This window comes from Cucumis melo, chromosome 5, assembly GCF_025177605.1.
Source record: "Cucumis melo cultivar AY chromosome 5, USDA_Cmelo_AY_1.0, whole genome shotgun sequence".
NCBI classification, from domain to species: domain Eukaryota; kingdom Viridiplantae; phylum Streptophyta; class Magnoliopsida; order Cucurbitales; family Cucurbitaceae; genus Cucumis; species Cucumis melo.
In genome coordinates, this window is record NC_066861.1 from 29,969,895 (window position 1) to 29,982,753 (window position 12,859).

The 12,859-nt window shown below is 35.3% G+C and overlaps 4 protein-coding genes and 5 non-coding genes across 10 annotated transcripts; 1 reads left to right on the top strand and 8 right to left on the bottom strand.

The window, feature by feature from the left end:
• Positions 1–189: 189 nt before the first annotated feature.
• Positions 190–2,752, bottom strand: LOC103498417 (60S ribosomal protein L28-1-like). Its single transcript, XM_008461011.2, has 4 exons — positions 2,630–2,752; positions 2,324–2,471; positions 1,994–2,157; positions 190–598 (listed from the first exon to the last, which is right to left on the bottom strand). Exons 2-4 carry the CDS (start codon positions 2,469–2,471, stop codon positions 458–460), a joined length of 453 nt encoding a protein of 150 aa, XP_008459233.1. The 5' UTR covers positions 2,630–2,752; the 3' UTR covers positions 190–457.
• Positions 733–826, bottom strand: LOC127149639 (small nucleolar RNA R24). The gene has a single exon (XR_007821342.1). It is a non-coding gene; the product is annotated as a small nucleolar RNA R24 (small nucleolar RNA).
• Positions 961–1,057, bottom strand: LOC127149641 (small nucleolar RNA R24). Its single transcript, XR_007821343.1, has one exon. It is a non-coding gene; the product is annotated as a small nucleolar RNA R24 (small nucleolar RNA).
• LOC127149642 (small nucleolar RNA R24) lies at positions 1,254–1,347 on the bottom strand. Its single transcript, XR_007821344.1, has one exon. It is a non-coding gene; the product is annotated as a small nucleolar RNA R24 (small nucleolar RNA).
• LOC127149638 (small nucleolar RNA R24) lies at positions 1,549–1,641 on the bottom strand. Its single transcript, XR_007821341.1, has one exon. It is a non-coding gene; the product is annotated as a small nucleolar RNA R24 (small nucleolar RNA).
• Positions 2,753–2,822: 70 nt separating the features above from the next.
• Positions 2,823–2,894, top strand: TRNAP-UGG (transfer RNA proline (anticodon UGG)). Its single transcript has one exon. It is a non-coding gene; the product is annotated as a tRNA-Pro (tRNA).
• Positions 2,895–3,423: 529 nt separating this feature from the next.
• Positions 3,424–6,665, bottom strand: LOC103498425 (probable phospholipase A2 homolog 1). 2 transcript variants are annotated; one of them, XM_051084911.1, is made up of 5 exons: positions 6,531–6,665; positions 5,807–5,953; positions 5,597–5,636; positions 5,355–5,474; positions 3,424–3,970 (listed from the first exon to the last, which is right to left on the bottom strand). In XM_051084911.1, the coding sequence occupies exons 2-5, from the start codon at positions 5,888–5,890 to the stop codon at positions 3,792–3,794; spliced, it is 423 nt and encodes a 140-aa protein (XP_050940868.1). In that variant the 5' UTR covers positions 5,891–5,953; positions 6,531–6,665; the 3' UTR covers positions 3,424–3,791. The 2 variants fall into 2 exon arrangements, with proteins under 2 accessions (XP_050940868.1, XP_008459246.1); XM_008461024.3 differs by having other exon boundaries at positions 5,807–6,653.
• Positions 6,666–6,762: 97 nt separating this feature from the next.
• LOC103498432 (uncharacterized) lies at positions 6,763–9,079 on the bottom strand. Its single transcript, XM_008461036.3, has 3 exons — positions 8,903–9,079; positions 8,009–8,216; positions 6,763–7,139 (listed from the first exon to the last, which is right to left on the bottom strand). Exons 2-3 carry the CDS (start codon positions 8,188–8,190, stop codon positions 6,953–6,955), a joined length of 369 nt encoding a protein of 122 aa, XP_008459258.1. The 5' UTR covers positions 8,191–8,216; positions 8,903–9,079; the 3' UTR covers positions 6,763–6,952.
• A 1,337-nt stretch (positions 9,080–10,416) lies between these two features.
• On the bottom strand, positions 10,417–12,271 carry LOC103498440 (pentatricopeptide repeat-containing protein At2g15690, mitochondrial-like). The gene has a single exon (XM_008461047.3). It carries the CDS (start codon positions 11,979–11,981, stop codon positions 10,605–10,607), a length of 1,377 nt encoding a protein of 458 aa, XP_008459269.1. The 5' UTR covers positions 11,982–12,271; the 3' UTR covers positions 10,417–10,604.
• Between the last annotated feature and the right edge of the window lie 588 nt (positions 12,272–12,859).

Here is a 12,859-nt window from a genome sequence, read left to right on the forward strand (position 1 = left end):
TTTAATGAGGTAGAATTGACATATAATTTAGAGATATTAATTAACATATTCGTATGAAGTGATGTGATAGTGAATACAACATCAAATAATGGAATTTTACTACCAAGGATGAACAAATACTGTGATCTATCACAAATATGGATAGAAAGATTGGAAAAGTAAAATCATTTCTAGCGAGAAGTTCCAGAATTTAAGATAAAAGCTGAGCCAAAGAGTATATCTTGGTATCAATATTTCATAATTTAACCAATCTTTTTTAGACTACAAGAAATTAACATAAATCTTAAGGGCAGGTGCTCAAATATAAACCAAAATCGTCAAAAATCCCTATTTTCAAGTAGGGTACAGAAATTTTGAAATAAAAGAAAAGCCCTCTAGATGTCTCTCCTTAGAAAATAGAAAACAGGGTTAAAAAATAAAACTCAGATAGAAGAAAATTTCCTTATGAACGATTGTTTCACTTCCTACCGCGGGTCCTAACAGCCTGTCTGTTCCCTTTCTTCACACCCGATTTGGCGACCTTGAGGCTCCTGTGCACTGCGCTTAGCTTAGCAAGGGCAGCATTCTTCAAGTCTGGGCGGTAGTAGTTGTCAGCTACCTGCAAAATAATCAAGTGCACCCCAAAGTTTAGCAACAAACTAATTTAAGTAACAATCAGAAGAAAACAATAGACAAATCTCCACAAGTATACTAGAATAAAGACTCTTTATAACCACATTTATTTGATAATTTAATGCTCAGAAGCCAAGCGTAACAAAAAGATTTCACTGAAGATGCCACTACAAAGGCAACACCTTCTTACATGTTAGCAGCTCATCATCGCAGTAACAGTTTAAGTTTGATATTATGCTACAGGAAGTGTGGCAAATTACATCAAGCAAGTGTCAAGGAACATAATCAGAGATCCAATCAAACAAAACAAATAAAAGATCGAAGTTGTTTTCGGCCAAGAGGAGAATTAATGCTCAGAAGCCAAGCGTAACAAATAGATTTCATTGAAGATGCCACTACAAAAGTGACCTCTTCTTACATGTTAGCAGCTCTTCATCACAGTAAGAGTAAAAGTTGAAGCTGGTCCTCCCCCTTGGTCCAATAACATTCCAATGTAGTATAACGTTCACAAAAGTTCAATATACGACAATGGAATGATGAGGAAAACTTCATCAACAATGCTCTAAGGAATATAATCAGAGATACATCAATCAAGCAAAACCATAAGAAGATTGAAGCTGCTTACAGCCAAGATGAGAATTAATGTTCAGAAGCCAAGCGTAACAAATGGATTTCATTGAAGACGACACTACAAAAGTGACCCCTTCTAACATGTTAGCAGCTCATCATCACAAAAAAAGGTTCAATTAAAAAGTTTGTCCACCCCAAGTTGTTCCATTAAATTTCTGCTGTAGTATTATATTAATAAAAGTTTCATATTATGCCACATAAAGAAGAATTGGGTAAAACACATGAAGCCAACAGTAAGGAAAAGATTTCATCAGAAATACACTATAGAAGTAACCTCCTAACATGACATGGTAGAAAATGAAAAATTGTGCTCAGAAGCCAAGCGTAACAAATATATTTCATCGAAGATGCTGCTACAAAAGCAGCCCTCCTTACATGTTAGCTTCTCGTCACCGCAACAATGCACATTCAGTATCATATTTGTATCAAACCCAATTTCAAATAAAACTATAGAACAGAAAAACACTATTGGCTACTTCTTAATCTTAAACCTAAAAAGAGAAAGAAAAGCATAGCATCCAACGTGTTAACATTATGGTGTTGATGAAAATTGAATCTCAGATCCTGTACCAAAAGATTGAACGGGAAAATGCCACAGAATATTCAGCAGAATAATTACATGATGACTGAAACCATACACGGCCAATGATAACTACGGGAAGTATGGACAGCAGGTAAGAATGTTCGGACTTCAAAAACACAAATTTCATCTCGATGGGCATCAACGAGAAAATCTGGAGACGCTAATTACCTGATTAGTCACAGCCTTGGCCATGCGAGGAAATTCCTTCCTCATGACGGATTTGTGGAGCGAATTTGCTGGTTTGTTCTGCTTCTTTGTCTTTGATGTCGCGAGCAGTACTGACAAATCTTTGCCTCCAGGCTGAATGGTGACCGTCTTAAGATTTGCCAACCCTGAAAGAACACCCAAATAAAGTTCCATAACCAAACTTAACAAACCCAACACATTAAAAAACAAAAGCAAGATAAAATACTTCCTCCTTTATAAGAAAGTATATAACGAAAATATCAATCGTTTCCAACGTTTAACTGGTCAGAGTGATAAAGTATTGGATCTTACCGGAATGCTTGTAGGAGTTGAGGCTGTAGAGGTTGTTAGGCTCTTTGCTAAATTGAACACTGGCATTGCCTCTGCCAAACTCTTTAACGAGGAAAGAGCTGTTCTTCTTAACGATTTCCCATACCAACTGCCCCGGAACGTTCGCCATCTACAAAAGAAAAAAATTATCCAATGAATAAGAAACAAATCTATTTTCGAAGATTGATGACGGAGATCAACAACAAAAGTAATGATGGAAGTTGATATGAGATATAAACAATGAAAAATCAGAAAAATGGATATCTGAAAGGCCAAGAACGAACAGACCTGTGGTGCAACGAGTGGAGGGAGATGCTGAAGCAGAAGAGAGGACGCCGGTTCCGTCTGCCGCTTTCTTGAGCTCTAACTGATGTTATATATAGTAGAAGGAAGCTTTACTGCCAAAAGAAACCCTAAGTTAATAATTTAAAAGACAACATATGCGTTTGGATATTTAATTGGTAATATTCTCAATCAAAAAGGGCGTTTGGTCTAGTGGTATGATTCTCGCTTTGGGTGCGAGAGGTCCCGAGTTCGATTCTCGGAACGCCCCATTTATTTTCATTATATTTGTATATTCGGTAATGCTTGGAATTAGTTTATTTTTAGTTTTATTTTATTGTTCTTTGGAGGGCTTATGATCTTTTTGCTTTTACCAATCCTTAATTTTGTTCGTTTTTCACCCATTCTATTTCAAAATATAGATTTATTAGAATTTTGTTAAGGAATTACTATAACTTTTTATTTAATAACATATTACGGTTTTAATTTAGAAACGTTATAATGTAATATTGTAATTTTACGATTAATGTGAACATGCTTAACATTTCATCATACGTTAGCATATTTTTTATATTATTTATTTTGAAATAAAATTGCGATCGAGCAAACGATACAAGACTATATTGATCAATATGTTCAAAACATTTGAGTGCAATAGTTATTGTATGAATAAATAAATAAGAAACCTCACGTAGTCTTCTTCGTTTGAAAATATCATTCACAATTGAATCACTAAATGAAACAATACATCTAATCTCCATGGGTAGAATCTCAGCACAAGAACAGCAACAAAAGTAGCGTTAAAATGAAGAAAAAATGACATCTAAAGACAATCTGCAAGAGTCTAAGAGTATTGCCCAATGGAGGGTACTTAAAAATGAATTGAGGGAAAACCAACATCTAGCAACTATTGAAGGAGCCTAAAAATAATGAACGATATCGGTGTCTTCTTTCACTAAGCTAAAAGCATCCCTAAAAATTCAGATGATCCAACTTACAACTAACCAGGACAAAAAATGAGGATTTAATCTTCTGTTTGTCATTTCTTAATTCTATAGAACATTATTTCAATGAATGAATAATTTGTGTGAAGTTTTCCCATATGCAATAATTGATGGCATGAACTGTGGCTGTGGATGAAGGAGTGAGTCACCGACCGAAGTAGGTATCATAGCTCAAGCTTTGAGTTACCAAATTGGCTGAACATGATGGCCAAATCCATACCCTGCACCATTGTAGGAACAGCTGTGGAATAAGGGCACTCCTTAGAGAAACCAACCTTTCCAGATTTCTGCACTTTCTTAATACAACTCTTGAACTTCTCGTGACATTTGACATTAGTTAAACCTGAAAAACCCATGTGATAGAGGTTATTGGCCTTCAAACATATAGAACAGAGTGACTCCCAAGTTCCAACTGTTATAACACCACCCAAATCATGATAAATAAAAACGAAATTAAATGGAACAGGATAAACCAATATATATAAATTGCTAAGCTTCCTTCTCTAATCTAAAGCTACATGTTTCAAATATGTAGTATCTCAGATAAATCACAAGCATCTAAGATCTAAGAGCTAGAATTTACCAACGCCAGCCATTAGCATAGTCTCCTTTGTGTTTAACATGCCAATTGGTCATGCCTCGACATCCTCCAATTTTGTATCTAGTTTCGTTTTTCAAACATTACTGGACATTTCATAGGCAGACCAACTCATTACCCTCTCTACCATTATTAGTATGACTATGGCCAACCCAGCAATTCACAGGTATGGACTAGACCATATGAGAGCAGTTTCCTCGCGAGTAAGTAGCCATCCTCGGTGGGTAGGTTTGATAGGATGCACTGATGTATGTCGGTAGGGTTCGATTGGTGGCTTAGAGTTTCATGACATGCACTGATTTCTTGCTCAACAACGAAAGCAAATTTAGAAGCCAAAAGTGTTTAATTAAGAGAGTTGATTGATTGTGAAGAGCTTGTTACAACTGTATCTTTATTCATTCGCTGTGGTGTTTAGTTGTATTGTAAGTTAATATTGTTTTCAGTGTCCTATTTTATGGCACTTTTATGATCGCCTAATTTCATTCACTCTTCTCTCTCTTTCAGACTAAGCCAAATGGTGAGCCTTAGAACAAGGGAGGCTCCATGGTGGTTTATTTAAGGAGAGAATAGTTGGGAATGCAACAAAAGTCCCACATTGAGGGGAACATCTTAGGTACTGTTTGGACAACCATCTCGATTAGTGTAGGGTACTTTGGGTGAAATTAAAAAAAAAAAACAAATCCTTTGGGCTCATGACCAAAATTGGCAACATCATCCTTTGTAAGAAAGGTTAATCTACTTTGTAAGATCTTTGTAAGATCTTGCTGAGAAAGTAATATTCGCTTCTTATAATCTACCTTCCATACCTGTTAATACTAACACTCAATTTTTTTGGTTTTTTGCTGCTACACTCTTTCTTGAGGGATGGAAACTCTAGTTGAGTGTTTGAATCTCATACGTATTTTTTGCCAAGTATGCAGCAGAGAACATACCAATAATGCCCAAAACAAAAAATTGATACAGCAACAGGATTTCACCCTATTAAACCTCACAGCAACTAAAAGGTAAAACAGGATTGTAGATCGATGGGACAACTTTCTATGCAAGTATAATGATGAGGAATAGCAAACAATGCGAACTAAAGAAAGGCCATAATATTAAGGCCATGTAGCTGTAGATTGGCAATAACCTTTTCTTTCAACACATTCGTCATGAACTTTGCAACAGGCATCAAGATCATCGCAAGGCTTTTCACCAGCACAACCCGTCCATCCAACTCCGCAAAACTTTCCGTACCGAATCCCAACAGCTAAATTTCAGATAAATGAGATAAATATGCAAAGAAGAATCTAAACTCTTTTTTGAAGGAAAAAAAAAAAAAAAAGGTAACAACGGAAGATGAATTTCACATAAATTACAAAATATACTCACTATTGCAGTTAACTGCAACACAAGTTCTGCTACATTCAACCTATCAAGCAACGAAAATTTGACATTAACGTCGAAATCAATGAGAAGCTGAATTTCACATCACAAGGAGGTTGTGTGATTGAAGCAATTGAGAGATGGAAACAAATGAAGGAAAGTGAAGATCCAAATTGTAGGATCTAAGATTCTAATGCTACAGGTTGAGATTAATACCCGGGATTCGTTGTTGGAACAGTCGGAGACGACGGTGAGAAGGAGGAGGAGAAGGAGAATGGAAATGATGGTGTTGCGGGCCATGTTCAGGCCACAGAGATTCCTCCGACGAAGTTCCTCCGTTCCGTGTCTCCCCCGTTCGCTTGACTTCGCAATATGAACTATATTATTTTTCTTCAATTGTTCTATATTTATATCTGTATCATAACTATATTTTTAAAAACAAAGACACACACACACACACAATCACCATTTCATTTTTATTTAATGCTTAAAAGGGAAGCAACCATTTCAATTGTAATTTCAATCAAAATATTTGTTTTTTTTTTTATATACTATAAGATTTCAGTTAAAACCTTTTATTAGAAAAAAATAATAATAGGCAATTCAACTTAAAAGATGTATTATCTATATGCCAAGTTTTAATTTAAACTTTTAAGAACGTCAAAATAATTTTCAAATAATTAATTATACAATTTGTATTAGTATTACTGACACGTTTGAAAGACTTTTAAAATAGATAAAATGCATTTGAAAGTTTAAAATTAAAGTTTAAATTGACTTGATTAAGTGATTTTATGTAAAATCACTCTCTCAAACATACTAAACATCCAGGTTTGATCTACATTATTTAATCAAAGGGCTGTATTTCTCATTCATCTATTTCATTGATAGTTATATAATGAAAGGCTCTCTTCTTGGATCCAAAAGTTAATAGGCAAACCGTTGCTCGAGCAGGCTCTGTTTCAACCAACCCAAACGAGAGAGGGATATGGGTACGACATATTAGATTGGAACATGCCTAAGATTGCATTAGTATAGACCTCTTGTTCAGCCTATAACCACCTGCAGATCATATGTTTAAAAGTTCATAAAATGCTGAGAATTTTGCAGAATAATCCATAGCTAGTAAATATTATAATTCAAAACTGGATCACCAAGAATATGCAAATCAATTAAAACAACACTAGGATCCCTCATGGTCCCTCGGAATTCGTTGATTATTATTAAATCTATTAAGTGTTGCTCACAGAATCCTCAATTAATAGGAAAAAAAATTGTATGCGGAGTACCCGCCAGAAAAGAAAAGGGAAGTCTCGTCATTGTCATTGTCATTGTCCCTTCCATAAATCACTGAGAACGATCTCAGACATAATAACCTGTGAATGTAAACCCTCTTCCTACGATCTCACCGGCACAAAACCATGCAAAGCACTCCAGCCCGAACAAGGCGGCAATGCCGGCATCTTCAACTTTCAGCTCCTGTCTGTTCTTCCACAAGTTTTTCACGTAATCAAGTTCTTTCCAGAATGATTCATAACGACCTGGGATGCTGCATAATCAATGTAATGCCCAAATGTCAGAAAATAAAGAAATGAAGCCAATCCCGAGGACTCATATGCAATGCACCCCATACAAAGTACATCAGCACGCTCATACTGTGCTTAGGATCTAAATTTTTTCTTTTATATCTATAAGTGTCCGGGCTTACATGCGCCTCAAACAAATCTCACAGGAAAACCATGACACTCATTCACCACTAAACCAACCCATTATGGTTTTAGAATCTTAGGTTGGATGGTCCAACGAGAAGGACAGATAGTGGTAAACACCACTGAAATTTAACTATATTTGTTTGTATTAATAAAAGGCTAAAAGGAAGTGGATTATGTAACCTAACACACGAGAGGGACTGTATATATCAAAGACATTATGATACAAAGCTAAAGAAATTGTGAAAAGACAAGACTTATTCAGACAGAGAGAGACAGAATATGATATCTAATTTCATGGGAATAACAGAAACATCTATGCTTCCCTTTTCCACAAAAAAAAGGTGCTACCATAATAAAGATGGTGCTACAGTTAATATTTGACTCATTTCCAAATCAATCATGAAAGTATATTCCATGAATCAAAATAAATTAATGAACTTTGATTCTCATGAGTGATTTTCAAAAAGTGGCTTGATTAGAAGAAGCCAGGAACAGTCTTGAAAGAAACTAGAAACAAATGAAAACACGAACCACACAATCACAGCAGTTAGTTGTAATTGTAAGATACTCGAACTAATCTAATAAGAAAAGTCCTAAAAGCATGATGAATTGTGACATGAAAACAAGATGAAAATAATATCAGTAGAAATTCTTCCAGAACCATATTATAATAATGCAAAGATAATAAGAGTATGAAGGTAATAACCTAGCAAGCCGAGTATAAAGCAATTGCTTTGAAAGCAAGCTGCATTTTTCCACAGTAGCTGGCTCTTGGATATATTGCTTGTTCTGCTCCAATAACTGCTTATAATAGGAAGTCCCGTGTTTGCAAGCAAATTGAGTAGCTTGACAAGCCTTGGATTGCAACTGATGCAACTTGGACGCCATCAATTCAACACAAAGCTAAAGAAAAACTGCACCCAAGACATAAAGAAAAATTCAAAAATTCAAGAGAAAAAAAAAATTAATTCTCACTCAATGCAGGAAACAAGAACTTATTAATCAGCCTCTACAAAATATCCAAGGAAAATCGAGACTAAGGAAAGCCTAATAAACTCCCCTTCTTCACTAACACTTTCGACTTTCTTAAAGTTTTTTAAATGGTTTCTCAGTAAAAAGATCAGAGGCAATAAGAGATCTGGAAAACCCACTACTGCATGTGAACATAATTTTCTTCATCGAACATAAATCAACGTCTAGCTGGTGAGAGCAGCTAAATCAGGGAATTAGAATTTCGCTACCGATACACACACTGTCAGTAGGGAAGATCGGGAGAAACCATTCGGCCTTCAGGCTTCAAATAGCTCCCCAAATCACAAATATTTTCCGTCTAATTAAAGACTAAAACCCTAGTCAATTTCCAGTATCCAATACCCGTAACAACAATCCAAACATCAACAAGAAACGAGAATTCCAGTCTTATACAAATAGGAAAAATACTAATAGCAGAGAGTAGACAAATAGATGATCAATAAACCAGATAACAACACACAGTACATGTAAAGGCAAGAAACGGTGATCAAATCAAACAAGGTTGAAACAAAGGAGGGTGAAAACTAGCAAATCAGAGAAGAGATAATAGAATGTAAAAGGCGTTCACCTTTGAGGAATAGGGAAAGTGACGGTGAGGGAGAAGATTGAGAATGGAAGTGGCTGCTTTTCTCTGGCCGCTAGTTGGAGGAAGAAAGAGGAGCTCCGAGACTGTGCGGAAGAGAGAGAAGAAAAGCTTTGGGATTTTGAGAATTTCAATGGACATAGAGTGAAGAAGCGAAGACTTCTTCCATAGTTCGTGGGCTTTTTTGCAAAACTAAGGCCGATTCCTCAAATTAATCATGGGCTTTTGGATGTTGACCTAGGCCCAAACAAAATATCTCCTTTCTAAAATGAGAAGGGCTATTTTAGTAATTATGAGGATTAAAGGCCAAAAACTAAAAATGTAAGTTCGTCTACCGTTTTTTTTTTTCCATTTTAAGAAGAAAAACGGAAATTAGTGAAAATTATCCCCAACATAATTAAGGGAAATCCTTATTTATCTCTTAAGTTGTTGTACTTCAATGGAGCTAAGCTTCGTTGTGTGAAAATCTGTAAAACAAGAGCACGTTAATAAACATGTTGAATAGCGGATCTCGCACGTTTTGTGACTCTATTCGAATTTGCAAACAGATTGCAACATATCCCGTCATCCTTAAGATTAAATAGCCTATAATTTCGTCGGTATGAACCGCATTGGAATACCCGTGCTCGATAGACACTTATTTGCTCGATAAACAAAAATAAATATGAAGATAAATAAAAATGGAGGTCAAGAGAGATAGGAGAGATTTAGAGAAGTGGAGAAATATTTTGTTCTATAGCAAATGAGAGGTGGGATGATGTTTTTATAGTGAATGGGGGAAGACTCCAACATTCAAGTATTAATAGTCCAACGATATATGTTAGTAACAGCCACAATCACTTAGTAACAATCCAATGACTCATGTCAGTAACAACCACGACCATTCACAACTCACTAATATCACACAACTATAATTGCTCACGCAAGTTTTTCATTTCAAATAAGCACATTTCACTCATCAATTTTATTCATTTACTTCCTTGAACAAAGAAAACATTCATTATCTATTACACAAAAATTACCCTTTTTTAGTACAATTAAAAGGTGAAAAACCGAACCTTCCATCATTGAGCTTGTTACTTCAATTGTGAAAGTTTTGTTATTTGTATAATTCAGTAATATTTTTTTCATACACTCAAATTCTCGAATCATGTATTTATCGCAGGATGTCGAAGTTTGAATTCTCAATTCTACACTTTCTTTTTTTTTTTCAAATTTGTTCTGTGAAGTTGTTCCATCATGCTCCTTATCAATAATTTGGAAATATAAAAAAAAGCTCGCGAAATTTATCCAATTCGCTCCTTAATGGTCTTTTTTAAACGGATCACGTAAGAGTTGAAATTGCTATCTTGGTTTGAAATTCTCTTTTTAACTAAATGTGGCTATGAGGATGATTATTTTAACAGAATACAAATGGAAAGCGAGACTTCGAATCTTCAATTTCATCAATTATTGTGGAATTGTGCTTGTATTGACATATTGGTTTGGAACCCAAAGAATACTCAAAATCTAGTTATTTATTTTCACTATGAATCTTCATCTTTCAATGTACACTTTAATTAATTTTCTAATCTTCACCTTTGTTTCTATCATAAAAGAAAAACCAAGGGGAAGAAAAAAGGAAAATCAATCAAGTAAATCACCAAAGTGGACAGAAAATCAACGTGTAATAATACAGTTGATGTGTTTACCAGTAATCCCCACAAGAGCATTTGCCGTCTTTAAAGTGATGAAAACGTTTATTATCTCTAACAATCAACTCTCTCCCAACAATCTTTGACATGATCTTGATTGCATTATGACAATCGCCGCAAATTCGAAGATTCTTGATGATCCTCAATGTCGTTCTTGCCGGTGTACTGATCAATCCATAAGCAATAGCAAGCCGCTCGCTATGGTATTGCAAAGCCTGCTGTTTGGCCTCTTCATCAATGTCATGTAGCACATATCTTGTATCTGGAACGTACCCTGCTTCTTTCATTTGTCCATTCAATCCTTTCAGCTTCCCTTCACCCTCTTCTTTATAAGGCATTGCACTCCTAAACTCCCTCACCCTGTCCTTCTCCTCCAACATGTTCGTGCTCGATTGCTTCCTCCGTGGAGGGAGTGATGGTTTGGTAGTCGTGGCCGTTGTGGACGGGTCAAGAGAGAACATCAACTCCTCAGCTCGATCTTCAAGCTCCATGTTTCCATGGAGTCGAGCGTAGTTTCTAAGGGCATCCCAAATTTTGGCTGTGGGATTGATGGGCATTTTCTCAATGAACTCCTCAGCTTCAATCAAATGACCAGATTTTCCAAGAACATCAATAACTCCCAAATAATGTTCAATTTCAGGATCGATTCCATATTCATTTCCCATTATGTTGAAGTAAAATACACCTTCCTCCACAGCTTCAGCCATGGCACAAGCAGCTAAAATCACCAGAAATGTTTCTGAATTTGGTTGCAAACCAACATTCTTCATTTTCTCAAACAATGCCAACCCATTATCCCCTTCCCCATTCTCTCCATACCCTTTGATCATCAAATTCCAAGTCCTAGTATCCTTGTTAGGCATTTTATCAAACACCTTACGTGCATTTTTCATACAGCCACAATTCGAATACATCTCAATCAACTTATTGTTCAATTCCACATCTCCACGAAACTTCGTCCCCTTCAACAGCCCATCCACCCTTCTTCCAGCCTCGAGCAACTTCAAATTACAACAAGAATTCAACAAAGCAGTAAAAACGCCATAGTCGACTTTAGCACCTTGGCCAATGTATTCCAGAGCGTCAATTACCTTACCCTCCTCGCATAGAGCCAGTAAATCCACCGTCGATGGAAAACTATAGACAGAATCGCTGGTTTGGTTCTGAGATTCGGAGAGAGTGTTCGTGGTGCTTTGGGCGTCGTACTGGCGGGCAGCCTTCCGAAAACGGGAATTGGAGAGAGCATTGGTGGACAAGGGCGTCGATCGAAAGGATTTGACGGCCGGAAAATGAATTGGAATTATTAGAGATTTGAAATTGGTAGTAGCGATGGAGTTTACCGTGGCATGAGAATGAATGGAGGAAGACATTGCTGTTCAGTTTTTGTTATCTTAGAGGGGATAATTCACTACTTACAAAAAGGGATATTTCAAAGAGAAAATATTTGAAAGCCAGAAATATTTAGGGTTTGGACAAATGCCATAAAATGAATTGTAATCTATAATTCATGTTTGATCCAATGTTTTAGGTATGAATCGTAATATTAAATTCATTTTGTTTCCATCATTTTTTGAATTAAACTTTGTGTTTCTTCATTTTCTTCGTTTTACGATTTCATTTTTATCATAGCTTCAATTAGGTATCTTTCAACCCTCGTCTATTTCCCAAGAACCATTATTATATCATACCTTTTCAAGTACCCGAAAATATGGAAATATTGACTTTAGATGTAAAGAAGTTTGAAAGCAATATAAATTTTGTAAAGAAAAAAACCCGTTATTTAGAAGTAAAAAAATGGGGGAGAGAATTTTTCCTTCAATAATAAGTACTTTTAGATGAAAAAGAAAAGAAAAATGTATAGAAGTTCTAAGACCATAAACTACTAATTATATCATATAAACTATGAACTTTGGAAGTTCTTCGAGGTTTAATTTGACACATTACAAAAATTTATAGTTTAAATTAATAAAAAGAAAAAAAACTATATATTTTTTTAAAAGCAAAAAGTAAGAGAGAACGAAAAAAAATTATTTGTTTAAAACACAACTAATAGAATTATTTTAAAAAATAACAAAAGAAAATCTAAAATTTTGATAAATTTTGGAATATAACCTAAAAGCATTGGACAACATAAACCTAATTAAAAAAAGGAAAAAGAAAAAAAAAAAGCTCCATTGCTTCAAAAGTTAATATTAATAATAATAGCCACACCACAGTTCACATAAATCATAGGAAAAAGAAATACTAT

What these genes read in the sequence shown, in the direction of transcription:
- LOC103498417 (XM_008461011.2), bottom strand. Translation starts at nt 2,471, where the DNA reads ATGGCGAACGTTCCGGGGCAGTTGGTATGGGAAATCGTTAAGAAGAAC. An exon ending in CAACTCCTACAAGCATTCCG is followed by an intron (nt 2,158 to 2,323) that starts GTAAGATCCAAT and finishes GTGTTCTTTCAG; the next exon opens with GGTTGGCAAATCTTAAGACG. An exon ending in CCAAGGCTGTGACTAATCAG is followed by an intron (nt 599 to 1,993) that starts GTAATTAGCGTC and finishes ATTATTTTGCAG; the next exon opens with GTAGCTGACAACTACTACCG.
- LOC103498425 (XM_051084911.1), bottom strand. Translation starts at nt 5,890, where the DNA reads ATGGCCCGCAACACCATCATTTCCATTCTCCTTCTCCTCCTCCTTCTC. An exon ending in TGTTGCAGTTAACTGCAATA is followed by an intron (nt 5,475 to 5,596) that starts GTGAGTATATTT and finishes TCTGAAATTTAG; the next exon opens with CTGTTGGGATTCGGTACGGA. An exon ending in CGAATGTGTTGAAAGAAAAG is followed by an intron (nt 3,971 to 5,354) that starts GTTATTGCCAAT and finishes TGGGTTTTTCAG; the next exon opens with GTTTAACTAATGTCAAATGT.
- LOC103498432 (XM_008461036.3), bottom strand. Translation starts at nt 8,190, where the DNA reads ATGGCGTCCAAGTTGCATCAGTTGCAATCCAAGGCTTGTCAAGCTACT. An exon ending in CTTTATACTCGGCTTGCTAG is followed by an intron (nt 7,140 to 8,008) that starts GTTATTACCTTC and finishes TTGATTATGCAG; the next exon opens with CATCCCAGGTCGTTATGAAT.
- LOC103498440 (XM_008461047.3), bottom strand. Translation starts at nt 11,981, where the DNA reads ATGTCTTCCTCCATTCATTCTCATGCCACGGTAAACTCCATCGCTACT.